Below are 20,206 nucleotides of genomic sequence, written 5' to 3' on the forward strand. Positions count from 1 at the left end.
GAAGACCAATGGCAGGAAGTGAATTTTTAAATCTGTAAAGGTGTAGCTATATTTAGATAGACATAATGTGAACAACATGTTTTAGACATGCAAGTAAAGCATCTGATAATTGTGTATTGATGTGTATTGATGGAACTTTTTTCTTTTAAACTGTCTTATGTAGCTTAGATAGGACAATGCAGACACAGAGAGAGAGAGACCGGGAGAGAGGAAGGAAGGAAGCGGGGAGGGAGGAAGGAGGGAGAGAGTTAAGAAAGAACGAAAACAAAACCTGCTATATTCTGAATGTCAAAATGGAAATAGTCTATGTAAAGTTCTAAAAAACATAAATGTAATAGACTTATTTTAACAAGGTGCCAAAGTACTGTATGTTTAAGAAATTTATCATTTTTCAACTTCCTAATTTATTTCTGGATGGTGACATTTTAATTTAAATAAACAGCAGCTGACAGCATGACACTGGAGTTGTTAATCCAACTATTCTTGTGCCTCACGTGGGTGTTAGGAATTCAACTTACTATTTGCCCAGCAGTTTACCTGACAAGAGTCAGATTTTTTCCACCTAAGAAAGGAATAGAACTGTGGCTCTATACTTTTATTTAACTATTACAAAAGATCAAGTTGCTACTCTCCTATAAAACAGTGGGCATTTTCCCCTAGACTACTCTCCTGTATCTGAAGGATTGGCATTGTTTCCATCTACCAAAAAAAGATACACATACATGTGCACACAGACAAAGTAAAAGCTAAAATTCTAATAATAAAATTGAGTAATTTTAAACACTTAGACATCATAAATGTTGTTATAATCAAAACATTCACCTTCAGCAATCATATGCCAAAGATGACCTCTTTTTAAAAATAATATTCTAACGTTAGTTTCAATGTTTCTTAATTTCATCATGTTGAATTGCCCTCTATTGGTCTTATCTTTTGAGTGTTTTTATTTGTGATCCTTTGAGGATGGAGTGTATATATACTTGGCAGCAAATATCATTTAGCTAAGTTGGTGAATGCAGTTGGTAGAGAGAGTTTGATCAAAATATATGCAGGTCAGTTTCAAGGATATGGTTGTGTGGGCCAGATTGTTGCTGGGGTAATGCAGCCAATCACAGAGATATAAGCCAGACATTTTTGATCATAAAGAAACTGTCAAATGCTTTAGAATTTAAATAAAACTCCATTGTTCATGCAAAACTCATCACACGAGTTCAGAGAGTCAATGGCATTGATATTTCAAAAATTACACATTGGCTTCACTTGTGATATTGACATGCATGCCTTTGGACCTCCTGGAATCTGGAGGTTTACCCTGTGGATTTTGACTGTTTCCAAGGTTTTAATGATTCCTCAGCAGTTTTTATCCTCAGAAAAAAATGCATTGTTTCATCAGCTTTCCTATGCAAGATCAAAATAAAAAGAAAAAGTTGATTCTTTGTTTTATGATTTTTGCAAATCAACATGAATGACTCAGTCTGTGAAAAAATGTTTATGTTGTGTGTGTCCACTGCACTATCTTATCCTCAAATGAATCTATTTAGGCATGTTTATTAGAGTTCATATTTACATGAAGATAATCAGATCTTTGTCTGTTCAGCATAATTTTTGGACATATGGCTGACTGGTTGATACACACGCAGTTGTTCAAGTAGCTCCTGAATTCCTTGAATCCTTTGTGCTAGTCAGAACTCATGTTTGATTCATTATATCATTCCTAAGTCACTTTTAATAGCTCAAGTATCTCATTTTTATATTTAACATTTTCCCAAATTCATTTTTCTTATCCACACTAAATAGTGTTCACTTATATAAGTTCAACATAGATACACTTTCAATCGTGTCTCATAATACCATACAAATGGCTGACTCACTTTGAAATTAGAATATTCATTATCACATTCATGCAAAACAAATGTCAAAGACTGAATTAGCACTAAATTCACAGTCATCTCAATATTTTTCAACAATTAATGTCTGCTTTATAACAGTCTCAAAGAAAGGAGTGCAGGTGACTTTGAAATGTCTAGTTTGCCTGGAAGATATGGATTTAAGGCTAAACTCGAGGGGGTCAGCTTCCTGGGAGATGATGCAGCTGAAAATCATTAGCAATAATCAAGTGCAAGCCATTAAAAAAACTCAACCTGTAAAAAATCTTCTGGATTGAGTGAGCCTTTGTAAAGAGTTCTTTAAAACATCTCACAAAATGAAAACCAGTATCCACATGAACGTAGAGAATTCTACTGCACTTGACTCTTTTCTGCTGGACTCATTTAAACAAAGAGTCCAAAAAAAAAGAAAGAAAGAAAAGAAAAGAAAAAGAGAAAAAAGGGAGGCCGCCTTCCTCTTCTCTAAGATAGATCTCTGGTTCATGGTACATCTGTGTTAAATTGTCATAGGTTTACTTTGAAAGTAGAACTGGAAGTCCTGTCTCTTCCTCCCACCTTCCCACGATTCTGAAGTAAAAGATGACATTTTCTTGAATTGGTTCCCTTAAGAGAGTAACAACCACCCATGACAAAGAGAGTTCACAGTCAATATTATAAAAAACCAACGTGAATCCCTTTTGATTAGAATCCTTTTAAATAATCCCTCCACTTCAAAATTAGATGTTGATGTGGTATTTTCTGATGGCTAGTTACTCTTATTTAAAACAATTTTCCCCCAATAGTTACAGGTAATTTATCTTAAGTTAAAAGTTATAAGGTGATGTATACCTTTAGTCTCCAATTCAATAATGCCATGATATAGTCATCTACAAATTACTTGGCCCTCAGTTTAACAGGATGAATAAAAAGATTCTCTCCACTTGCTCCTCTTTAATGGCCAAAGCAGAAATGAGTGTATTGGTTGAGGATTTCAAAATTAGAAGGCAAGATATCTGACTGAAAGTTCATGTGTCTAATAGGATGATAGGTTTTGATCAGACAGTAAATATTTATTGAACACAAACTGTATGCCAAGACTTGGCTGGGTACTGGGGATTTAGTGGCAGACAAACATCAGTCTTTTTCCCTCACAGAGTTTTCTCTCTGGTAGGCACTTGATAAAATTAGATGTGGTAGAATTGCAAGAAAATACCTCAAATCCTCTGGGCAGAAAGGAGGTTGAAGAGATGAGAGGAAATGGAACTATCTTAATGAAAAGACCACTTAGTATAGGACACATTCCACCAGAGATAGGAAACATCTATCAAGTGCTGAAAAGGAGTCAGCTGGGGATAAACCAGGTTCTGTCTGAAGAGAATGGTACTCTGGTGGGATGGGTGGAGGACCAGGTAACAGCTCCTTCAGGAGAAACCAGTATCTTCCTTCACTATGAGAACACCATACTCAAAGCCAAACATGAAAGAGGAATAGAGAACATCAGTGGTCAGTGTTGGACAGAAGGCCTTCCATAACTCTGTTCTACATCTTATCTCCTCAGAAGGGTCTTTCTAAGATTTCATTTCAGGTGCTTACCTCTTGCTTACCATACATACAGAATTAGGGTATTGTGCTCCAGATGGTTCATTGACACAGGGACTGAACTGAAAATATTGTGTTTCCAGGGGTGACTCAAGGTCTCTTGCTCAGTCTCAGAGAATATTTATTATTTGAGAATTAGTTAGCAGCTGACCTCTTCAGCTATTTTTCCTTCAGGAAGGAGCTTCCCCTGTTACTATAAATAAATCTAGTGGAGTATAATTTGAGCTTCATCACCATCTACAGAAGTCGAGATGTTCTATTTAGCATCAAGTTAATTACGTCTGGGTTAAAAACATACTTTGGTTTATCTCTTTTAATCCCTTCTATCTCTGACCAATACTGCAGCAATATAAAGTTTGCTTATCATGGGAACATCACAGGTCAAAAAAGATAATAGCCCATACTTATAGATACGTATCTAGCCAATGCTTGTCATGTAGTAATGGATATCCACAAAATTTCAGAATGATTCTGATTTAGTAGTGACAGATATTTCAATAATTAGTTTCTCAGATATTACCATGGAAACACTTGTTTTATTCACACAGAGTACACAAATGAAAAATCATTCATTTATTTATTGAACAGTATTTATTGTGTATCTACAAGATGCTAAGTATTGTAATATGACCTGGGGAAACAATGTGAAAAGAACAAAAAAAGTGTTCTCTCCAGTGGAACTGAATGAGGAAGAGGGATAATAAAAAAAAAACATAGAATGAGTCAATAAATTTTGAAAACTGAGTTGAAGAAAACAACACAGTATAGACAGAAGAGAACAAAGAAAAAGCAGAGATCTACTTTACGTAGTGTTGTAAAGAAAGTTACTTTTTAAAGGGATATCATTTAGGCTGAAACTGAACAAAAATGAGAAAGGGCAGTCATACAAGAAGTGGAAACAAGAGCCTTCTAGCCAACAGGATAAGCTTGTGCAAAGACCCTAAAGGGAGAAAAACCTTGGTTTGTTTGAAAAATTGAAGACATCTGTGGCTGAGTATAATAAGAGTAATAAGCAAATGTAATACGAGTGTAATAAGCAAGAATGAAATTGGACAGAAAGAGCATTATGTTTGAATAAAATCCATACACACACGCAGACGCGTGCACATGCAATTAAACAGGAAGAGCATCTAGAAGGTTGTAATTGCAAAAGATAATGGTAGCCTGGCCTAAGGTGCTGGCAGTGGAGGTGGAGAGAGGCGACTGGGGAGGCTGCATGCTTCCATGAATGAAACAATACATACAGACATCTAACGTGCAATCAACATCACCGTTCTGGGAGTTTGGTGTTGCAGTGACATTTTACAGATATGGGGGCTGAGGCTGATAAGAGTAAGGGTCTTAACTAAGGCCATGAAAAGTAGGAAAGATGGGCTTCAAAGTCTATTCTTGGAGGTGCCCCAGTCCCTGTACTTTCTAGGATTTCACAATGCTTCCCAAGGAGCAGACTTTGAAATTCCATTGCCTGTGTGACACAGTTTTTAGAAAAATAGTAATGAGAATAAGATTCTGATCAAGAGTGAGCACTTTTCAAAAGAAAAAAAAAAACCCAACAACTCCTGTGATCAACACACTCTATTCAAAAGCATTCCACATAATAAGAAAAGTAAAATTATCCCTTGATAAATAGCAGCAATAAGTGAGTTTGCTACCATATTTATATATTTTTTTAGTTTCTGTTGGTCTTTTTCTAATAAATGTGAAACAATAAAATGAAATTATGGCATTTTATAAACACTCATGAAACAATAAATATAGGAGATTTAATTTTAACTTTCCTGCCAGAGGGCATCTTTCAGGATCTATCTGCATACACAAGAGAGAGACAGGATTGATTTTAGAACAGATGAAATTGATGGCCTCAACAAAATGCATAAAATATGATTTTCATTTTACTTTAGGTAAAGTAAGGGGAAGGTAGATTAGTGGAATGTATAAAACAATATTTGAAGAAGTCATGTAAAAAAACATTTCAAGAGAGTCATTAATAGAAGTATAACTTTTAGAGTGCAATTTTGACAGAGGGGGAAAAGCTAAAAAAACAAAGCAAAAAAGTGAAAAATACTCGGAATTTTTGAAGGTTTGAAACTAGCACAATCTAAGTCTGAGTCACAGCTCTGCCATTTACTAGTTTTGTGACCATGGGTCTTAACTTCTGTTAGTTTAAACTCTCACATTTTAGAAATATCTAGCTCAATATCAAGTGCTCAATAAATAATTGTAATTATTAGTAGTATATATTTTAACTAGTTTCATAGTTTCAAAAGCAAAATATTTTATTAGTATTGTTTTTGTTGTTTTTATCGCTGTTATTGTTATATATTTATGATCCTTGATTTGGAGCAAAACACTATAAACAATGCCTAAATGGGTCAGTATAAAAGAGGACAGTCTATTTCCCTGTATTGGAATAACTCTTCCTCTGATAATTCACAAGTGTATTTGTCAAGAGTGAAGAAAGGGCTTGTACTTCACTCCTCCCCATATGAATCTGTGGGCTAATATAATTATTTTTTTTTAAGTACAGCATAATCAACTTACAGGAACACATACAATCTAAATCTTTTTTGAAGTCATGTTTGCAGCCTCTATATGCTTTGACTGAACCTCTTGCATGATTCCAAATCCACATGCTTTATTCTGGCCCTTTACCTAAATATTAGGATTGATGATCCACGGAAAAAACAATGGTATAAAGGATTGTTTACAAATCTTGGGTTGTTACTGACTGATGTTCTCTCTTCATGTTATTTTCAACCTACAAGTTAGTAAATAAGAATTTAGATGGAAGCATGGTATGCACACGTGTATGCTTGTTTTTATTTGTTCATGGAAGCCATGGTGATGAGCATGTCTTTTTCAAGAAAGTAAAAATGACACCAGCTATTAGGAGGTTTTAGTCTTAGGCTTTGTGTTAGTGACATAAATTGGGTAAGATCTGGTACCAAGAGAAGCTGATGTATTGTTGGAAGGGCAGAGATGCAAATGGAATTAGTGTTATAACCACCAAGCTATGTAGATACAACACCTTCAAAAGGAGATTAAAGAGGTCTCTGGGCCTTTAAGACTCATATGGGGTTCTAGAGGGTAGCGTGTTTTAAAGTGACAGCCTGAGAAACACTTTTAGGGTATAGCATATCAGTATATGGTATGGTGCGTGGTATGTCTGGGTGTGTGTGTGCACATGTTTTACCCAATAAGATTGGGAACCACTATATTAAATGAAATTAAAGAACATTATCTTCTACTGGTTTTGTTTAACTGTAAGATCCCCTTGCATTTATAAATACATATGAATCCCCAAAGGGCTAGAACCAAATGGTCTTGGGCATTTACCAAATATAGTTGATTATAAAATCTTCTGAATTTCCTTCAGAGAAAACTATACAACTAGTGGCAAATGGAAGCCAGCTGGAAAAATCTTGCTTAAGAAGAATAAACAATAGGATGCATTTTCAGCCTAGGAAGTAATGTTTATGATATTAATGAGGCATCAGGAAATATTCCTGTGAAGTTGTGTAGTGGAAGATGGAGAGGAGATAAGACTAAAAAGGCAGTTGAGACTTCTAAATTATGTTAAAAACTGTGGACTTTACTAATGAGAGTTTCAAAGCAGAGCAAGTGATGGAGTAATTTTTCAAAAATATTGATCATTTCAGAGATGCACAAAATACAGATGAAATATGCAGAGACAAGCAAAAGAAAATAAGAAACAGGAGAAACTGGAAAATTCAAACTTTGTATAAATGCATCCTTTAAGAGTCCTTGCTTTGTATCATTTTACCTTAACTTAGTTACAGTAAAGGGAAAGGGGATGAAAAAGAACGAAACTGAGGAAAATATCAGAAGTTCTGTGGTGGATTAATGAAGGCACAGGCCCCAAATGTCTACCAAGAGGACTGAGGACTTCACTTAGTGTTTAAAAGAAACATATACAATCTAATCTACATTCTCCTGTTGTATTTTCTATAGGTCAGACCTCTAAGATACATGCTCTAAATAGCCACCTAATACTTTTTAAAGACAAAGATATATTTATGCAAAGAAATGTGACATGGGACAACACTTTGGGGAGGAAAAGAAAAACCTTGATAGAAACTGGATTGCCTTACAAATTATAAAAAAAGTATCCAGGAACTGTCCATTAAATGGATATGAGCAGTGTTCACTTTGAACTATGTTATACAGTTTTGAAATAACTGAGGATAATTGGGTCATGTGGGTTTTAATATAGTTTCCTCAAATTCCTGTATGTCCTCCTTTTTCAATTAGTCATCATTGGTATAACTTGATTTCTCTTGTAGACAAAATTTGTATTTGCAAAGACCGCTCTTTCAGGGGATGGCTCTTAGCCTATTTTGTTTTGTTCCCTTCAGTTATGGACACCATTGATAATCTGATAAAAGCTCTGGACTTTTCCTTCATATATGTGCATATATAAATAATTTCATACAATTTTACTTTCATGTATCATCTTTTCCTTCCTCAAGTTGAAAACTACTGCTCTAAGAAATAGAAGCTAGTATTTCAGGAACGTTTACATTGGTAACCAGAAATAAACTATCAATAATAGGCAAAAGAATGAATAGAAAACCAAAAATTATGCTGTACTGCCTTTGATGTCTCCTCACTCACTCTCTTTCCACCACCTTCGAAATCAAAAGGGAACCTTAATATCCATAAAGCAAAGAACATGAATGTCAAGAATGGATAAGTTCATCTTTATGCACTCTCCAAAATACTGGAAGTCTAAGCCCCAATTTAACTGAAGTACATGTGTGGAAGATATGAATGCCAACAAGATTTTGAGGCAGTCTGACAGGCGGAGCAGGAAGATGTAGGGAGTTTGTTATCCAATTTACTTGGGATCAGATGTTACAATGTCTTTGATGCACTAGAGTTCTAATAAGTCTCTTCCTACCTACCTCTCAAAGTTACATAAGAATTAGTGGTGATGCTAAAACATGCCTGACATGATTTATTTATTCATCCATTCATTTATTCATTTAGACAATACTTATTAAAAAGCTATGTGCCAGACACTGTTCTAATTAGCAGTGAGAGGGGGGAAAAAAAACCCAAATCATCATCTAAGAACAAATCAATGAACAATAACTACAGGAACTCACAGGGGATATTCTAATAGATTCCAAGAGAGTTTTAAGGTTGTCAATAGATCAGATAATCAGAAATGTGTTTGTTTGTTGGCTGCTTGCCTTTTGAAAAGTTAATAATGACAGTGAAACCTACTATTATTAATTACTTTTGAGTTACTATAAAAATCTAAAATAATGTTTAATAAACTATGTTAATTAAAGCACTGTAACTGAGGTTTAGCATTATTGATAAACAATGAATAGTTTTTTTAAAGAGTCAGAATTATGATATGGCCGACAGTTCTAAAAAAACATTTCTTTTCAGTTTTACGCTTAGAAAGGTCATTTGATTTCAAATCAGTACTCTCAAGAAACAGATCAGAGTCTGCTCCCATGGAAATTCAAGTATGGCCCTGAAATTCATTTCCCTATGCCCGATCTCAGATATGCTTTGTTTTTCTGATAGAGAAGTATATTAGCTTTTACCTTCCCTTGAAATTAATCCACAATAAGTTATCAAGCATTAGATTTTTCAACTGCATCCTAACTTTATTGCTAGAAAGGAAAATATTTAAGCTAAATGCTGTATATTTACTACTAAAAATCTATGACCTCTTCAGAAATTTTTATATCATTTTCATGAAATAGTTGTACAATTACTTAAAAATCAGCTGATGTCAAAGTAGCTCACAGTGGGAAATGCATGCAGTTTTCATTTGCCATCAACTCAGTGTACCTATAAAATCTGCTTGTGTGGAGGTGCACTTCCTTGAATAAATCTATTCTTTTTCTTCTGTTGTTTAAAGCCAAATGTGTTCAGATGTTATTACATCAATGAAAATTTTAGCCTTTTAAATATGGGTAACTTAACACATTTTAGTAGCATAAAGTCCTTCAAGTGATTTCCAGGCATCTACTCTCAGAGAAAATGATCAGACAGTGGCCATTGCATTAAAATAAAATGAAGTGTCAAAAATGGTTTAAACCAAAGTCTTAACCATAGCCAGTTCATAGGATATTTGGAAGTTAATTTAAAGATTCAACATTTCATCACTTTTTTCCCAACACATCATGCACTGATTTTGATGTGAACTTGACAGTACAAACTCTTCTAATGAACAGTAGTAAGAGACCTATGGACACCAATCTTCTCCCTTGACTCAAAAGAGTGGATCCCAGACTTAAGCATGCATCAGAATCACCTACAAGGCTTTAAAATGCAGATTTCTAGGCCCTGTCCCAAGACTTTTTGGTTCAGCAAGCTCAAGAAGTTGCATGTCTTAACAGATTTCCTGGCTTAAATAAATGGTGGAAAAAATATTTATTGCAGATGTAATATTTAGACCAAACTTCTGAGATGTGGTATGACAGGTAATTATACTCATGTACTTCAGGTAAGCTAAATTATTGCCTCTTTTGGTTGTGAGAGCGTAACATGTAGATTCACTCACCAGCACGTATGAGTCTTTTTCATACAGATGACTTAGAAATATTAGAAATGGTATTGCTTGTAGGAGCTCCATGCATTAAATACACCTTAAGAATGCTCTTAGTTACGAATGATTCCCACCCCAGAATATAAGACATCCTCTTATTTATTTATTTTTTTTTAGTGATGTTGAGCATCTTTTCATGTGTTTTTTTAAAAATTTCTTTATTGGAGTATAATTGCTTTACAATGGTGTGTTAGTTTCTGCTTTATAACAAAGTGAATCAGTTATACATATACGTATGTTCCCATATCTCTTCCCTCTTGTGTCTCCCTCCCTCCCACCCTCCCTGTCCCACCCCTCTAGGTGGTCACAAAGCACCGAGCTGATCTCCCTGTGCTATGCGGCTGCTTCCCACTAGCTATCTATTTTACATTTGGTAGTGTAAATATGTCCATGCCACTCTCTTCTGTCATAGCTTACCCTTCCCCCTCCCCATGTCCTCAAGTCCATTCTCTAGTAGGTCTGTGTCTTTATTCCCATCTGGCCCCTAGGTTCTTCATAACCCTTTTTTCCCCCTTAGATTCCATATATATGTGTTAGCATACGGTATTTGTTTTTCTCTTTCTGACTTACTTCACTCTGTATGACAGACTCTAGGTCCATCCACCTCACTACAAATAACTCAATTTCGTTCCTTTTTATGGCTGAGTAATACTCCATTGCATATATGTGCCACATCTTCTTTATCCATTCATCTGTCGATGGACACTTAGGTTGCTTCCATGTCCTGGCTATTGTAAATAGAGCTGCAGTGAACATTTTGGTACATGACTCTTTTGAATTATGTTTTTTTCAGGGTATATGCCCAGTAGTGGGATTGCTGGGTCATACAGTAGTTCTGTTTTTAGTTTTTTAAGGAACCTCCACACTGGTCAGAATGGCCATCATCAAAAAATCTACAAACAATAAATGCTGGAGAGGGTGTGGAGAAAAGGGAACCCTCTTGCACTGCTGGTGGGTGTAAATTGATACAGCCACTGTGGAGACATCCTTTCTTTGTTTGCTCTTTTTCTTCACATGTGCTCACACACTTCAGGAATGATTTCTTCAACAGGTGCACTTGGGAATAGAAGTCTTTTTGAAACAAAATTGGGTAAAGGGAGAAGACGATGCTACATGTGCTCACAAGTAACTTTTCCCCCTTTGTTCTTCATAACTGCCTAAAAGAAGGCTCTTGTCAAATTATTCTGTTAAATATTTGTACATGTAGGTTGTCTATAAAAGAGTCATCTGTGTTTCACAGTTTTTTCCCTTGTACTTTAATTCTTTCTTCTTTATAAAACTAGAGGCCCAAGGAATCTCTCTGCACCTAAATGTCAAGGCAAATATGCTAGTTGTTTAGATATAGTAAATATAATTGCTTTCCCACCTAATCTGATGGAAGCGAGGCCCCTGTTTGTGTAACATCTAAGTTGTTACACTTATCAATGTGCTATGTCATGAATAAATGGTAGTGACCTTAACAAAAAATAATAAATAATGATGATGACTAATACTCATTGAACAGTTACTAGGAACCAGACACTATATTAACAGATTGACATGAATTTACATAAAGAATTAAAATGACCCTATGAGAAAAGTATTTTTTTATTTAAAATTTAGGAATACTGAGTTTCAAAGAGTTAAGTAAATCCCTCCATTTCATGCAATGAGTAAAGGATAAGACTATGACTTCTGTCAAGGCAGCTTTATTTTAGAGTCCATCAACTTAATGACTATCTCACTGTCTTCACCACGAGTTATATTTTGTGCTATTTTTTGTTATATTGTTACTGAAGCTAAGTACAATTATAAGACATTTTACAAGGTCTTTAGCAAGAGTAAAACACCTACAAAGTAGGAATATGTTCCATTTACAAAAATGGAGAAATAGAAAATGAGAGAAGTTATTTCATTTATGCCCCAAATAACCTTGATGCACTGCTTATCGTATAGCATGTGGGTGATAACAATGCAAAACTTCACAGCTATTGAAAATGTTTTTAAATTGTGGTTCTCATCTTATTTAGGTGATAAGTTACAAGGTAATGATGTCTCTTTCTCAAAAAGAAGTGATCCATTTTTTTTCTCTTTAATGATACTGGCAAAGTTCAATGGCACATAATTGTTCAAACTGACATAACACTAGGCATCATAATTCCCTAAATTTCACAAACCTGAGAGTATTTCCCTGTTAATTTTTTATGATAAATCTGATTATACCCTTGACTGTCATGCTTCATAGGCATTTTTTTTTGGTAGAAATTATGTTGTAACTATTTACAGTAGTAGTTTAAGCTATAATTTTTACTACATTAGCTGTTGCCCAGTGTTTCATATTGAAGTTATTAATATCACAGACTCATAAATATGAATTATTAAGCTAATTCTCTGACATCCCAAGGAACAACTTAGCACTAAGTTAATGCAGCTTTGCAAATGAAATAAGCACATTCAACTGGCACCAATTCTGAGTATGTGTATCTATCCAAACAGTTCTCTGCAGGGTAGTAATTCTTCTAATCCCTATAATTTATTCATCTCAGGATACACTCCAAAGCATTGTTTGCATGTGTTATCCACTAGCTTTAAAAACAGTATTCATTACTGGGAGGGAAGAGATGCATCTCTTTAGAAAGGTTTGTGGCAGTGATGTTTGTGCCGAGGAACATTCTATTTGGCAAACACTTGTAACCTAATGAGTAAAATGAAAGAGGAGTTGTGAGGATTCAAGATTTAGGTACTTTACCTCCAAGATCCTCCCAAGAGCCACACTACAATCACTGTAACAACTCCAAATTTCATTCTAGAAGCCCGTACGTACTCAAAATGGAAAGAAGCCTGTAATTGCCCAGTGGAATTTTCAAATACCCTTAAATTTGCTATTTCAAGCCACAGATACCAAATGGACACAAAAGTAATGACCCTAATTTTCATCAACTTATCAAAGCTAGGTTTTAAAGTGATGAATGTTTCTCCTTATTCTTGGTGTGAACCATCCATAACAACTTAGAAAACTGAAAAATATTCCTTGGACCAAAGTATCACTCTACTAAAGGAATGTCACTCAGCTTTTAAAGGCAGTGCAAGCCCTCTGATGTCATCAGAAGTGCTGACGTCAAGTTTTATGTTACAGGTCATTCAAACAGTGAGTGCCATGGACAAAGATGATCCCAAAAACGGACATTATTTCTTATACAGTCTTCTTCCAGAAATGGTCAACAATCCGAATTTTACCATCAAGAAAAATGAAGGTAAATACATTAGCATTGTGAAACAGGGTAGAATATACATTGGAAAATAGGATGTGATTTCATAATTTGACTGAAAATATCAGTAAAATAATTTTTCTTCACCTATGAGCAGTTGAAACTTAGCTTATCAGCCTAAAGGCATGGTAATTACATCACTTCCTCTTTCCAATATTGAAACAATAGATAAGGGAATTGTGAATGTGCAAGTTAATTTTATCCCTGGGAATACCTCAATCACCTTACTTTAAAAAAAAATGGACAGTAAGATTTAACCCCTGTGAAAGTTCCAGTAATTTTACTGAGATATCTGATGTTATCCAAGTACATTATACGGAGATATCTGATAGAGGAGGGGCTGGCTTATACTTTGCAGTTGTTAAGTTTTAATTGAATGTTTACCAAGTCTTTAGGGAAAGCCTATTCTAATTTCGTCTGGCTTGTGGGTACACATTAGAGGTATTTGTTTTAAGCCTGTACCAGCTTTGACAATAGCAATTAGATCAGAAAATCCTTCTTGAAGGACACTCCTTATCAGTATTATTTTGGAGCTAATATGAACTGATTTTATTGTTAAGTCTTCTACTCACAGAAAACATTTAATCCATTTCATTATTTCTTGAGAACCAAGCTCGGATTAACCATTTCCCTTAACTATTGTCTATTACATATGAAGGTCATAGATCATTTTTAAAAAGTCTATCTCATCTGTGCATTTTTCGTTACTAAGCTGCTGTACATTTAACAAGGAATTTTAGCTGTCTGTTTTGGCTCAGAAGTATTTAAGCCTTAGTTTCAGCGGTTTTAGAATGACTAGCAGAATAAATGTATCATCTGGGGCTGTCCTCTGGCTTTACTATAGGCATTTGTTTAGATTTATGAATGGTCTATATAAAAACTATGCTCTATTTGAAGAGTAAAATTTGGCTTATGACATTTGGTTCATTTTCTCTGTTCTGTTTCAAGGAGGTAGTGAGTTTTGGTAAAACTTCCTTTATAAAGTGAAATAACATTTTATGGCTCTTGTTAAATATATTCTGGCCTTACCCTTTAACAAAATGCTACTTAGTTCTTTGGGGATGCTTTGATAAAGTGGATGCATCACAGAAAAGGAAATGAGAAAGCTATTATATAGATATTACTCATTCAGCTGGCTTCCACTATTATAAACATTAAGGAAATGAAATCTTGATCTTTCTCCTCAATAGAGGAGTTACATGTGTTAGCCCCCCTGAATTAGGAGCGCTCATCCAAGTACATTGTCTTTGTTTTTTGGATAACACTGACAACATTTCTTTTTTTGTGGAAGTCCTGTGACCATGCCTAAAATGAGAGCCCCCTCGGCAATTCCAAACTGAGCTGAAAGTCTGTGCAGAAGTGTGAGCCATGCTTATTACTTTGATTGTGAGCTAATAGGTATTAGTCATTATTTTTGCATATCAAATGCCCTACATTTAAAGACTCTCTGGGAAGAAGTGTTTTCCCATCCCAAAGGTCTGAGCTCCTTGGCGCTTTCTGTGCATTCTGCAATTTCAAGATGTGCCCATTACAGGTACGGCCCGTCAAAAACACTGCGTAAACATATGTTGGATGAATGAGAGGTAGTTACTGGGTGCCTGTGAAAGTGTAGTTTTGTACTATATTTATTATGCCCTAAACCCTTTAAAGAGGAGATATTAGTCCTACAGTGGATGAATTTCAAGTGTTTTCTCCAATTTTTAGAATTAGTACAAAGTAAAAGTTTGTACACCTAGGAAAACTCTTCGTGCCGCATCACACATTTCAATAAACCCTGTAGTAGAATATTTAAAGGCATGTGGATTATCTGTTTTATCTTGAAACTAGAAAACAGGATTTAAGTTTTGAGTTACCTCACAGGTGTGTGTGTGTGAAATAATTGCAAAAAAAAAGATGCTAGGTATCACAAAATGGACAGAAAGAACACTCTCTGTGCCATGATTGTTTATTTAAAATTATGTGTTGATTTATTTTGCAAAGAGTGACCATATATTGTCCCAACTGGGATATTTTTTAAAGTGAAAGGCGTTGCTATTTATGTTTATATTTATATTTATATTTATGCCTAGAAACACCATAAACCAGGACTGTCTTGTGGAAACTATGACATATGTTCTCTGTGATTTTGGATTTAGGATCCAAATATTCAACATCTCCATAGAATAAATCATGAACACAGGTCTTTGGAACTGATATGTCAAGTTTATACTCTATCTTCCTTTTCCTGGATCAGACATGCATGAGTTTTGTTTCACTTTTTTGGCATCTGGATAGTTTCCATGAAAGTAGGAAATAAACACAGTTTGTCTCCTCTTAACATTTAGAAACAAAGCAATGGAAAGAAGTTGTCAGGTTTAAAATGGTGGAGATATATTGATAAGAAGGTAGATAAAAAGATGTCTTGTGAGCCTGTTACTCCTTATTAATGATGAGAAAACACAAAACAACCAAAAAAACTCAAATACTAGACATTATTTATTTTAAAACTATGGTATATTTTATGATTGAAACATGAGAGAATCAAATGATAAACTCATATGCAGAATTGTTTTTCCTTCTTCAGATGGACTTTAAAATGGTCAATAGCTGATGTTTCTCCACTGAGAACTTCATGATTTACAAGTCCTAGCCCACCAGATGAAGGTTAATATTTTGAGAGAGCCAATATATTCAAATCCATAACTGATAGGTGGATGAACCCTCTTTTTAATTGGATCTTTAAGGGAGATGGTTTCAGTATTTGGCATTTTCTAAGAAACTTGCAGCATGTCTTTCAGTTCGAAGTTGCTGTGATCATTCTCCTCATACAGCTTGGTCCTTCTGAAATTTTCAGCTGACTAATTCATAATCAAAAACAAAATGAGATAGAAATTAACTGTCTCTTGTCTCCTATACAGTTGAGTGATTTCATAAATAATTCTCTTTCTGAATATATGAGAATTATATTTCTGCCAGAATACGAAAGCAAACTTCAATACAGATAAAGGTGAAAACAAAGGTCAAAAATGTGATAAGGACTTCCCTGGTGGCGCAGTGGTTGAGAGTCCACCTGCCGATGCAGGGGACACGGGTTCATGCCCCGGTCCGGGAGGATCCCACATGCCGTGGAGCAGCAGGGCCCGTGAGCCATGGCCGCTGAGCCTGCGCATCCGGAGCCTGTGCTCCGCAATGGGAGAGGCCACAGCAGTGAGAGGGCTGTGTACCGCAAAAAAAAAAATGTGATGAGTCTCTCACATCACATGTACACACCAAACAACCACAACACCTTGAATCTTCTCAATTATACAGCTCAGACATCGGTTTCTTCATCTTCCAGTTGGATGAATTTATAAACAAAAGGAGTTTGACTGACAGCATTTCAGTAGTGGCTTCCATTCTAATTGTGAAAACAGAAGATACTCAGCAATTACATATTAACAAGTCAGGGAAGATAAATGAACCTTCTCCAGATACAGAAATCTCTTGCATGAAGAAAATTTGAGGTTGGCAGAAACATGATCTTCGCCAGCCTGCACGCTGTAGTTAAAAGATTTGATTGAAATTGCCAGAAAGCAGGCTGGAGAAATGGGAGTCTTCATGTTTTATACTGAAATATTTGAATCACATGTATAGAGAAATAAGGATAAACATAAAACTCTGCCCTAAAGAGGGTCTGTGGGAAGGAAAGACATAGACTTGGCCTTAGCTTGATTAGGCTTAAGGAAAGACAGAGGGGGAAGCAGAATATCTGATGACACTAATGTTTTTTTTATTTTCTCCTCTTGATGACTCTTTTTTAACCAAAATTCTATTAACAAGAACCTCACTCTAAAGGCATGATTGTGATAATTAATTTAGATAATGGAGATGGTGATTAGAGCTTTGAAATAAGTGTGTCTTGGGTTATCTCAATACCCATTCCATGGTTACCTGTTAGAATATAATTCATGGTTTTTTTGGTGGGGTTTCCATCTCAACTCAATGGCCAACTTCAATCACTATGTGTTTCATGTCTTTTTATCCTGTAGAAACATCCCTTGTGAGAATACTGACTACAGGCAAGTTATTTTAAGCCTCAGTTTCGTCATCTGTAATACCAGATACTACCTATCTACCCCTTAGGTGTGCTTTGATGGATATGAGTAACCGAGGGCTTAGACAGCTATTATCCCAATGTCTAGCACATAGGAAAATACTCATCATGAAATGGGACAAGATCCTATTTATGTGAATCCATTAGTTCCTAAATTTCCATGCTATGTTCCATCTCCTCATGGAAGAGATGGCTTATCATTCTCAACCAGGTCCCTTTGCAGCTTTAACTGTTGATTTTTGAATGTTGTACCGTAGTTCTGAATTTGGCCTCACTGGTAGTTGTGAAACTAGTGATCCTCACTAGTACGCATTGCAATGTATTGCAGTCTAAAGGGCATTATCATAGGAACATAAAAGGGAAAAAAATAGGAAGATAAGAAGGTGGGGAAAGAACGAAAATATTTACCAGCCACGAAGTAGCTGGGATTCCTGGACCTGGTTTTAAATATGCAGGCTTTTATTTTTTTCTCTCTCCTTTGCCAATATTAAACTCAGCTTACTCCATAAAATGGCTAATCCCAATTTCCAATTTGTTAAGATGACATTCCATTCTAGCATATCAAGTTGTTTTAAATCATCCACAACCTCCCAACACACAGACTCTGTGGGAATCATTTTGTATAAGCTGGAAAATTAGAGTCTTCCTTTGCTTTTTTGAATAATGTCAACTTAATTCAGACGCCTCTTGTCCCAAAACTAAAATTTACTTCTTGAAAGTGGAAGTGGGTTTCCCACATTCCAAGCCAGCCAGAGCTGATCCTCTGCCCTCCATCCTCTCTCCAGCTGAACCCTCAGGCACACCTCTCCTGTATTCAGGATTTAGGTTTCCAGGCAGACAGAGTCCCTTGTTCCTCCACCTTAAGCCAGCTGTGCCCCATCTGGGCTGAATTAGACCTGAAAAGCCTTCCTTGATTATCCACACAGCAAAGAGGACCTTGGTAAGCCAACTGTCCTCTTTCTGGACACCACCAGTCTCGTTAAATTCTTCCATTACACCAAGTTGCTTTGCAACGAACAGAAGACTTTCCTAAATAATATCTCTTTCCTCAAGTGGTCTTTAAAAAGCTTCCATCCGGACCTCCCTGGTGGTGCAGTGGTTGAGAGTCCGCCTGCCGATGCAGGGGACACGGGTTCATGCCCCGGTCCAGGAAGATCCCACATGCCGCGGAGCAGCTAGGCCCATGAGCCATGGCCGCTGAGCCTGTGCGTCCTGAACCTGTGCTCCACAACGGGAGAGGCCACAACAGTGAGAGGCCCGCGTGCCGCAAAAAAAAAAAAAAAAAAAAACCCTCCATCCCTCAGTGACAAAGGATTCATTATTATTGGGTTCCTCAGGCTACCATACCTAAGCATCAAGTGAAAACTGTGTGCTTGGCTGAGTGTGATAGTGAATACCTATACACGCATGCTTCTAATATGGTGACCCTATCTACTCTGCTCACATAGACTTTTCCACAGCATCAAACATTGATAAGAGGTCTCTTTCATATATGGTGTTAGCTTTTACCCATATGAAGTAAGGTGTTTTTCCTCAGTGTTAAATCATAAAAGGTGGTGCTCAATTTGCATGAAACAGAAGGGCCAACTGGGATTCCGAATATGCAGAATAGCATTATGCATACATGATCCAAAAAGGCTTCTGCTTCAGTAATTCATAATTTATTGTTTATGCTTCCAGCAATGTTTCGTTGATAAAAAGCCATTTATGTTTCATTTTGTCGTTTAAACTGTAATTAAGGACGATGTACAAGCTAAGAAAACTAGATAACAGATCTGTGCTTCCACTTTCTGAGTTGAGTGTGACTGTATAGCTTGGTTCGGAAAACTAGATTTTCTTTGCTTAAGTAGTTTTTAGAAAACTCTTGTTATTTTGTATCGTCTCAGAATCTTTTTTGTATGTTTGTTTGTTTTTTTTAAATCATAATACAAGAGTACCCTCAGAAGCTAAGAATTTCCTTTGCAAAAACGGAAAATCCTAAAATTATTGCTCTGGTCAGACATAGCACAGCACAGTATCTATTTTTCAGTGTATGTTATAGAAGACAATTTAGTTCTGAGATTGCTGACTCCTATGGATGTAATTTAGATACACCGCATATGCTCATATGTGTTGTCCATATGCTATTCAAAGTTATGAATTGATTCAGAGCTTTGCTGTCTATTTGCTAGCAATCTTTTCTGGTACTTACAGAGAATTCTAATTCTGAGGATTTTTGAAAGAGAAAAATGAAGAGATACATGGGCACATGGTTAGTTATCTTGAAGTTATCTCAGTTATCTTAAAGATACCTTATGGCATAGAAACTTTTTTTTTTGAGAATTTTGCTTCAAAAGAAAAATAGAACAATAAAGGAATACATTGAACATTAGGGGAAGTAAAAAGAATTACTCAGAGAACTTTTTAAAAAATTTATCAAATCTTATTGGGACCACTTTGTTCTTTGTGTCATTAAAGAATAATGTTATTTACTGATTTATCATCTATTTGCAAGCATAAAAATAGGCCTGGGGATTTTGTGTGTGCCAAATAAACATGACTGTCCTTTGGTAAGAACAACCAGATATTAAAATTGGATGTGGAAACAAAATGAGCTGTCAGTCTATGCAAATTTTCCTTTTCTAAAAAAGTATTAAATGTAGTTGACAATCATTTCATCTCTTTTCAGCACAGAAGTTTGCATTTTGAATTAATTTGAGCACTTTATAGACACAACATTAGGCATATGTGGCATTCTGTCTAGGGATGTGACCCGAATATCACACCATGTGCTTTGGATCCTTCAGTTTATTAAAGTGTATAGAGAAGGCAGAGAAATAATTTGGAAACA

At 35.7% G+C, this 20,206-nt stretch overlaps 1 protein-coding gene across 1 annotated transcript in view; it reads left to right on the forward strand.

Annotated features, from left to right (window-relative positions):
* Window positions 1-20,206, forward strand: part of CDH8 (cadherin 8) — a gene marked incomplete at its 3' end in the record, with an annotated part of 356,559 nt that overhangs the window by 290,816 nt on the left and 45,537 nt on the right. The window contains exon 9 of the mRNA XM_079723723.1: window positions 13,172-13,289. Coding sequence (XP_079579849.1) covers window positions 13,172-13,289 — 118 coding nt within the window. The remainder of the gene's footprint in view (window positions 1-13,171; window positions 13,290-20,206) is intronic.

This window comes from Hyperoodon ampullatus, assembly GCF_949752795.1.
Source record: "Hyperoodon ampullatus genome assembly, chromosome: 18".
NCBI lineage: Eukaryota > Metazoa > Chordata > Mammalia > Artiodactyla > Ziphiidae > Hyperoodon > Hyperoodon ampullatus.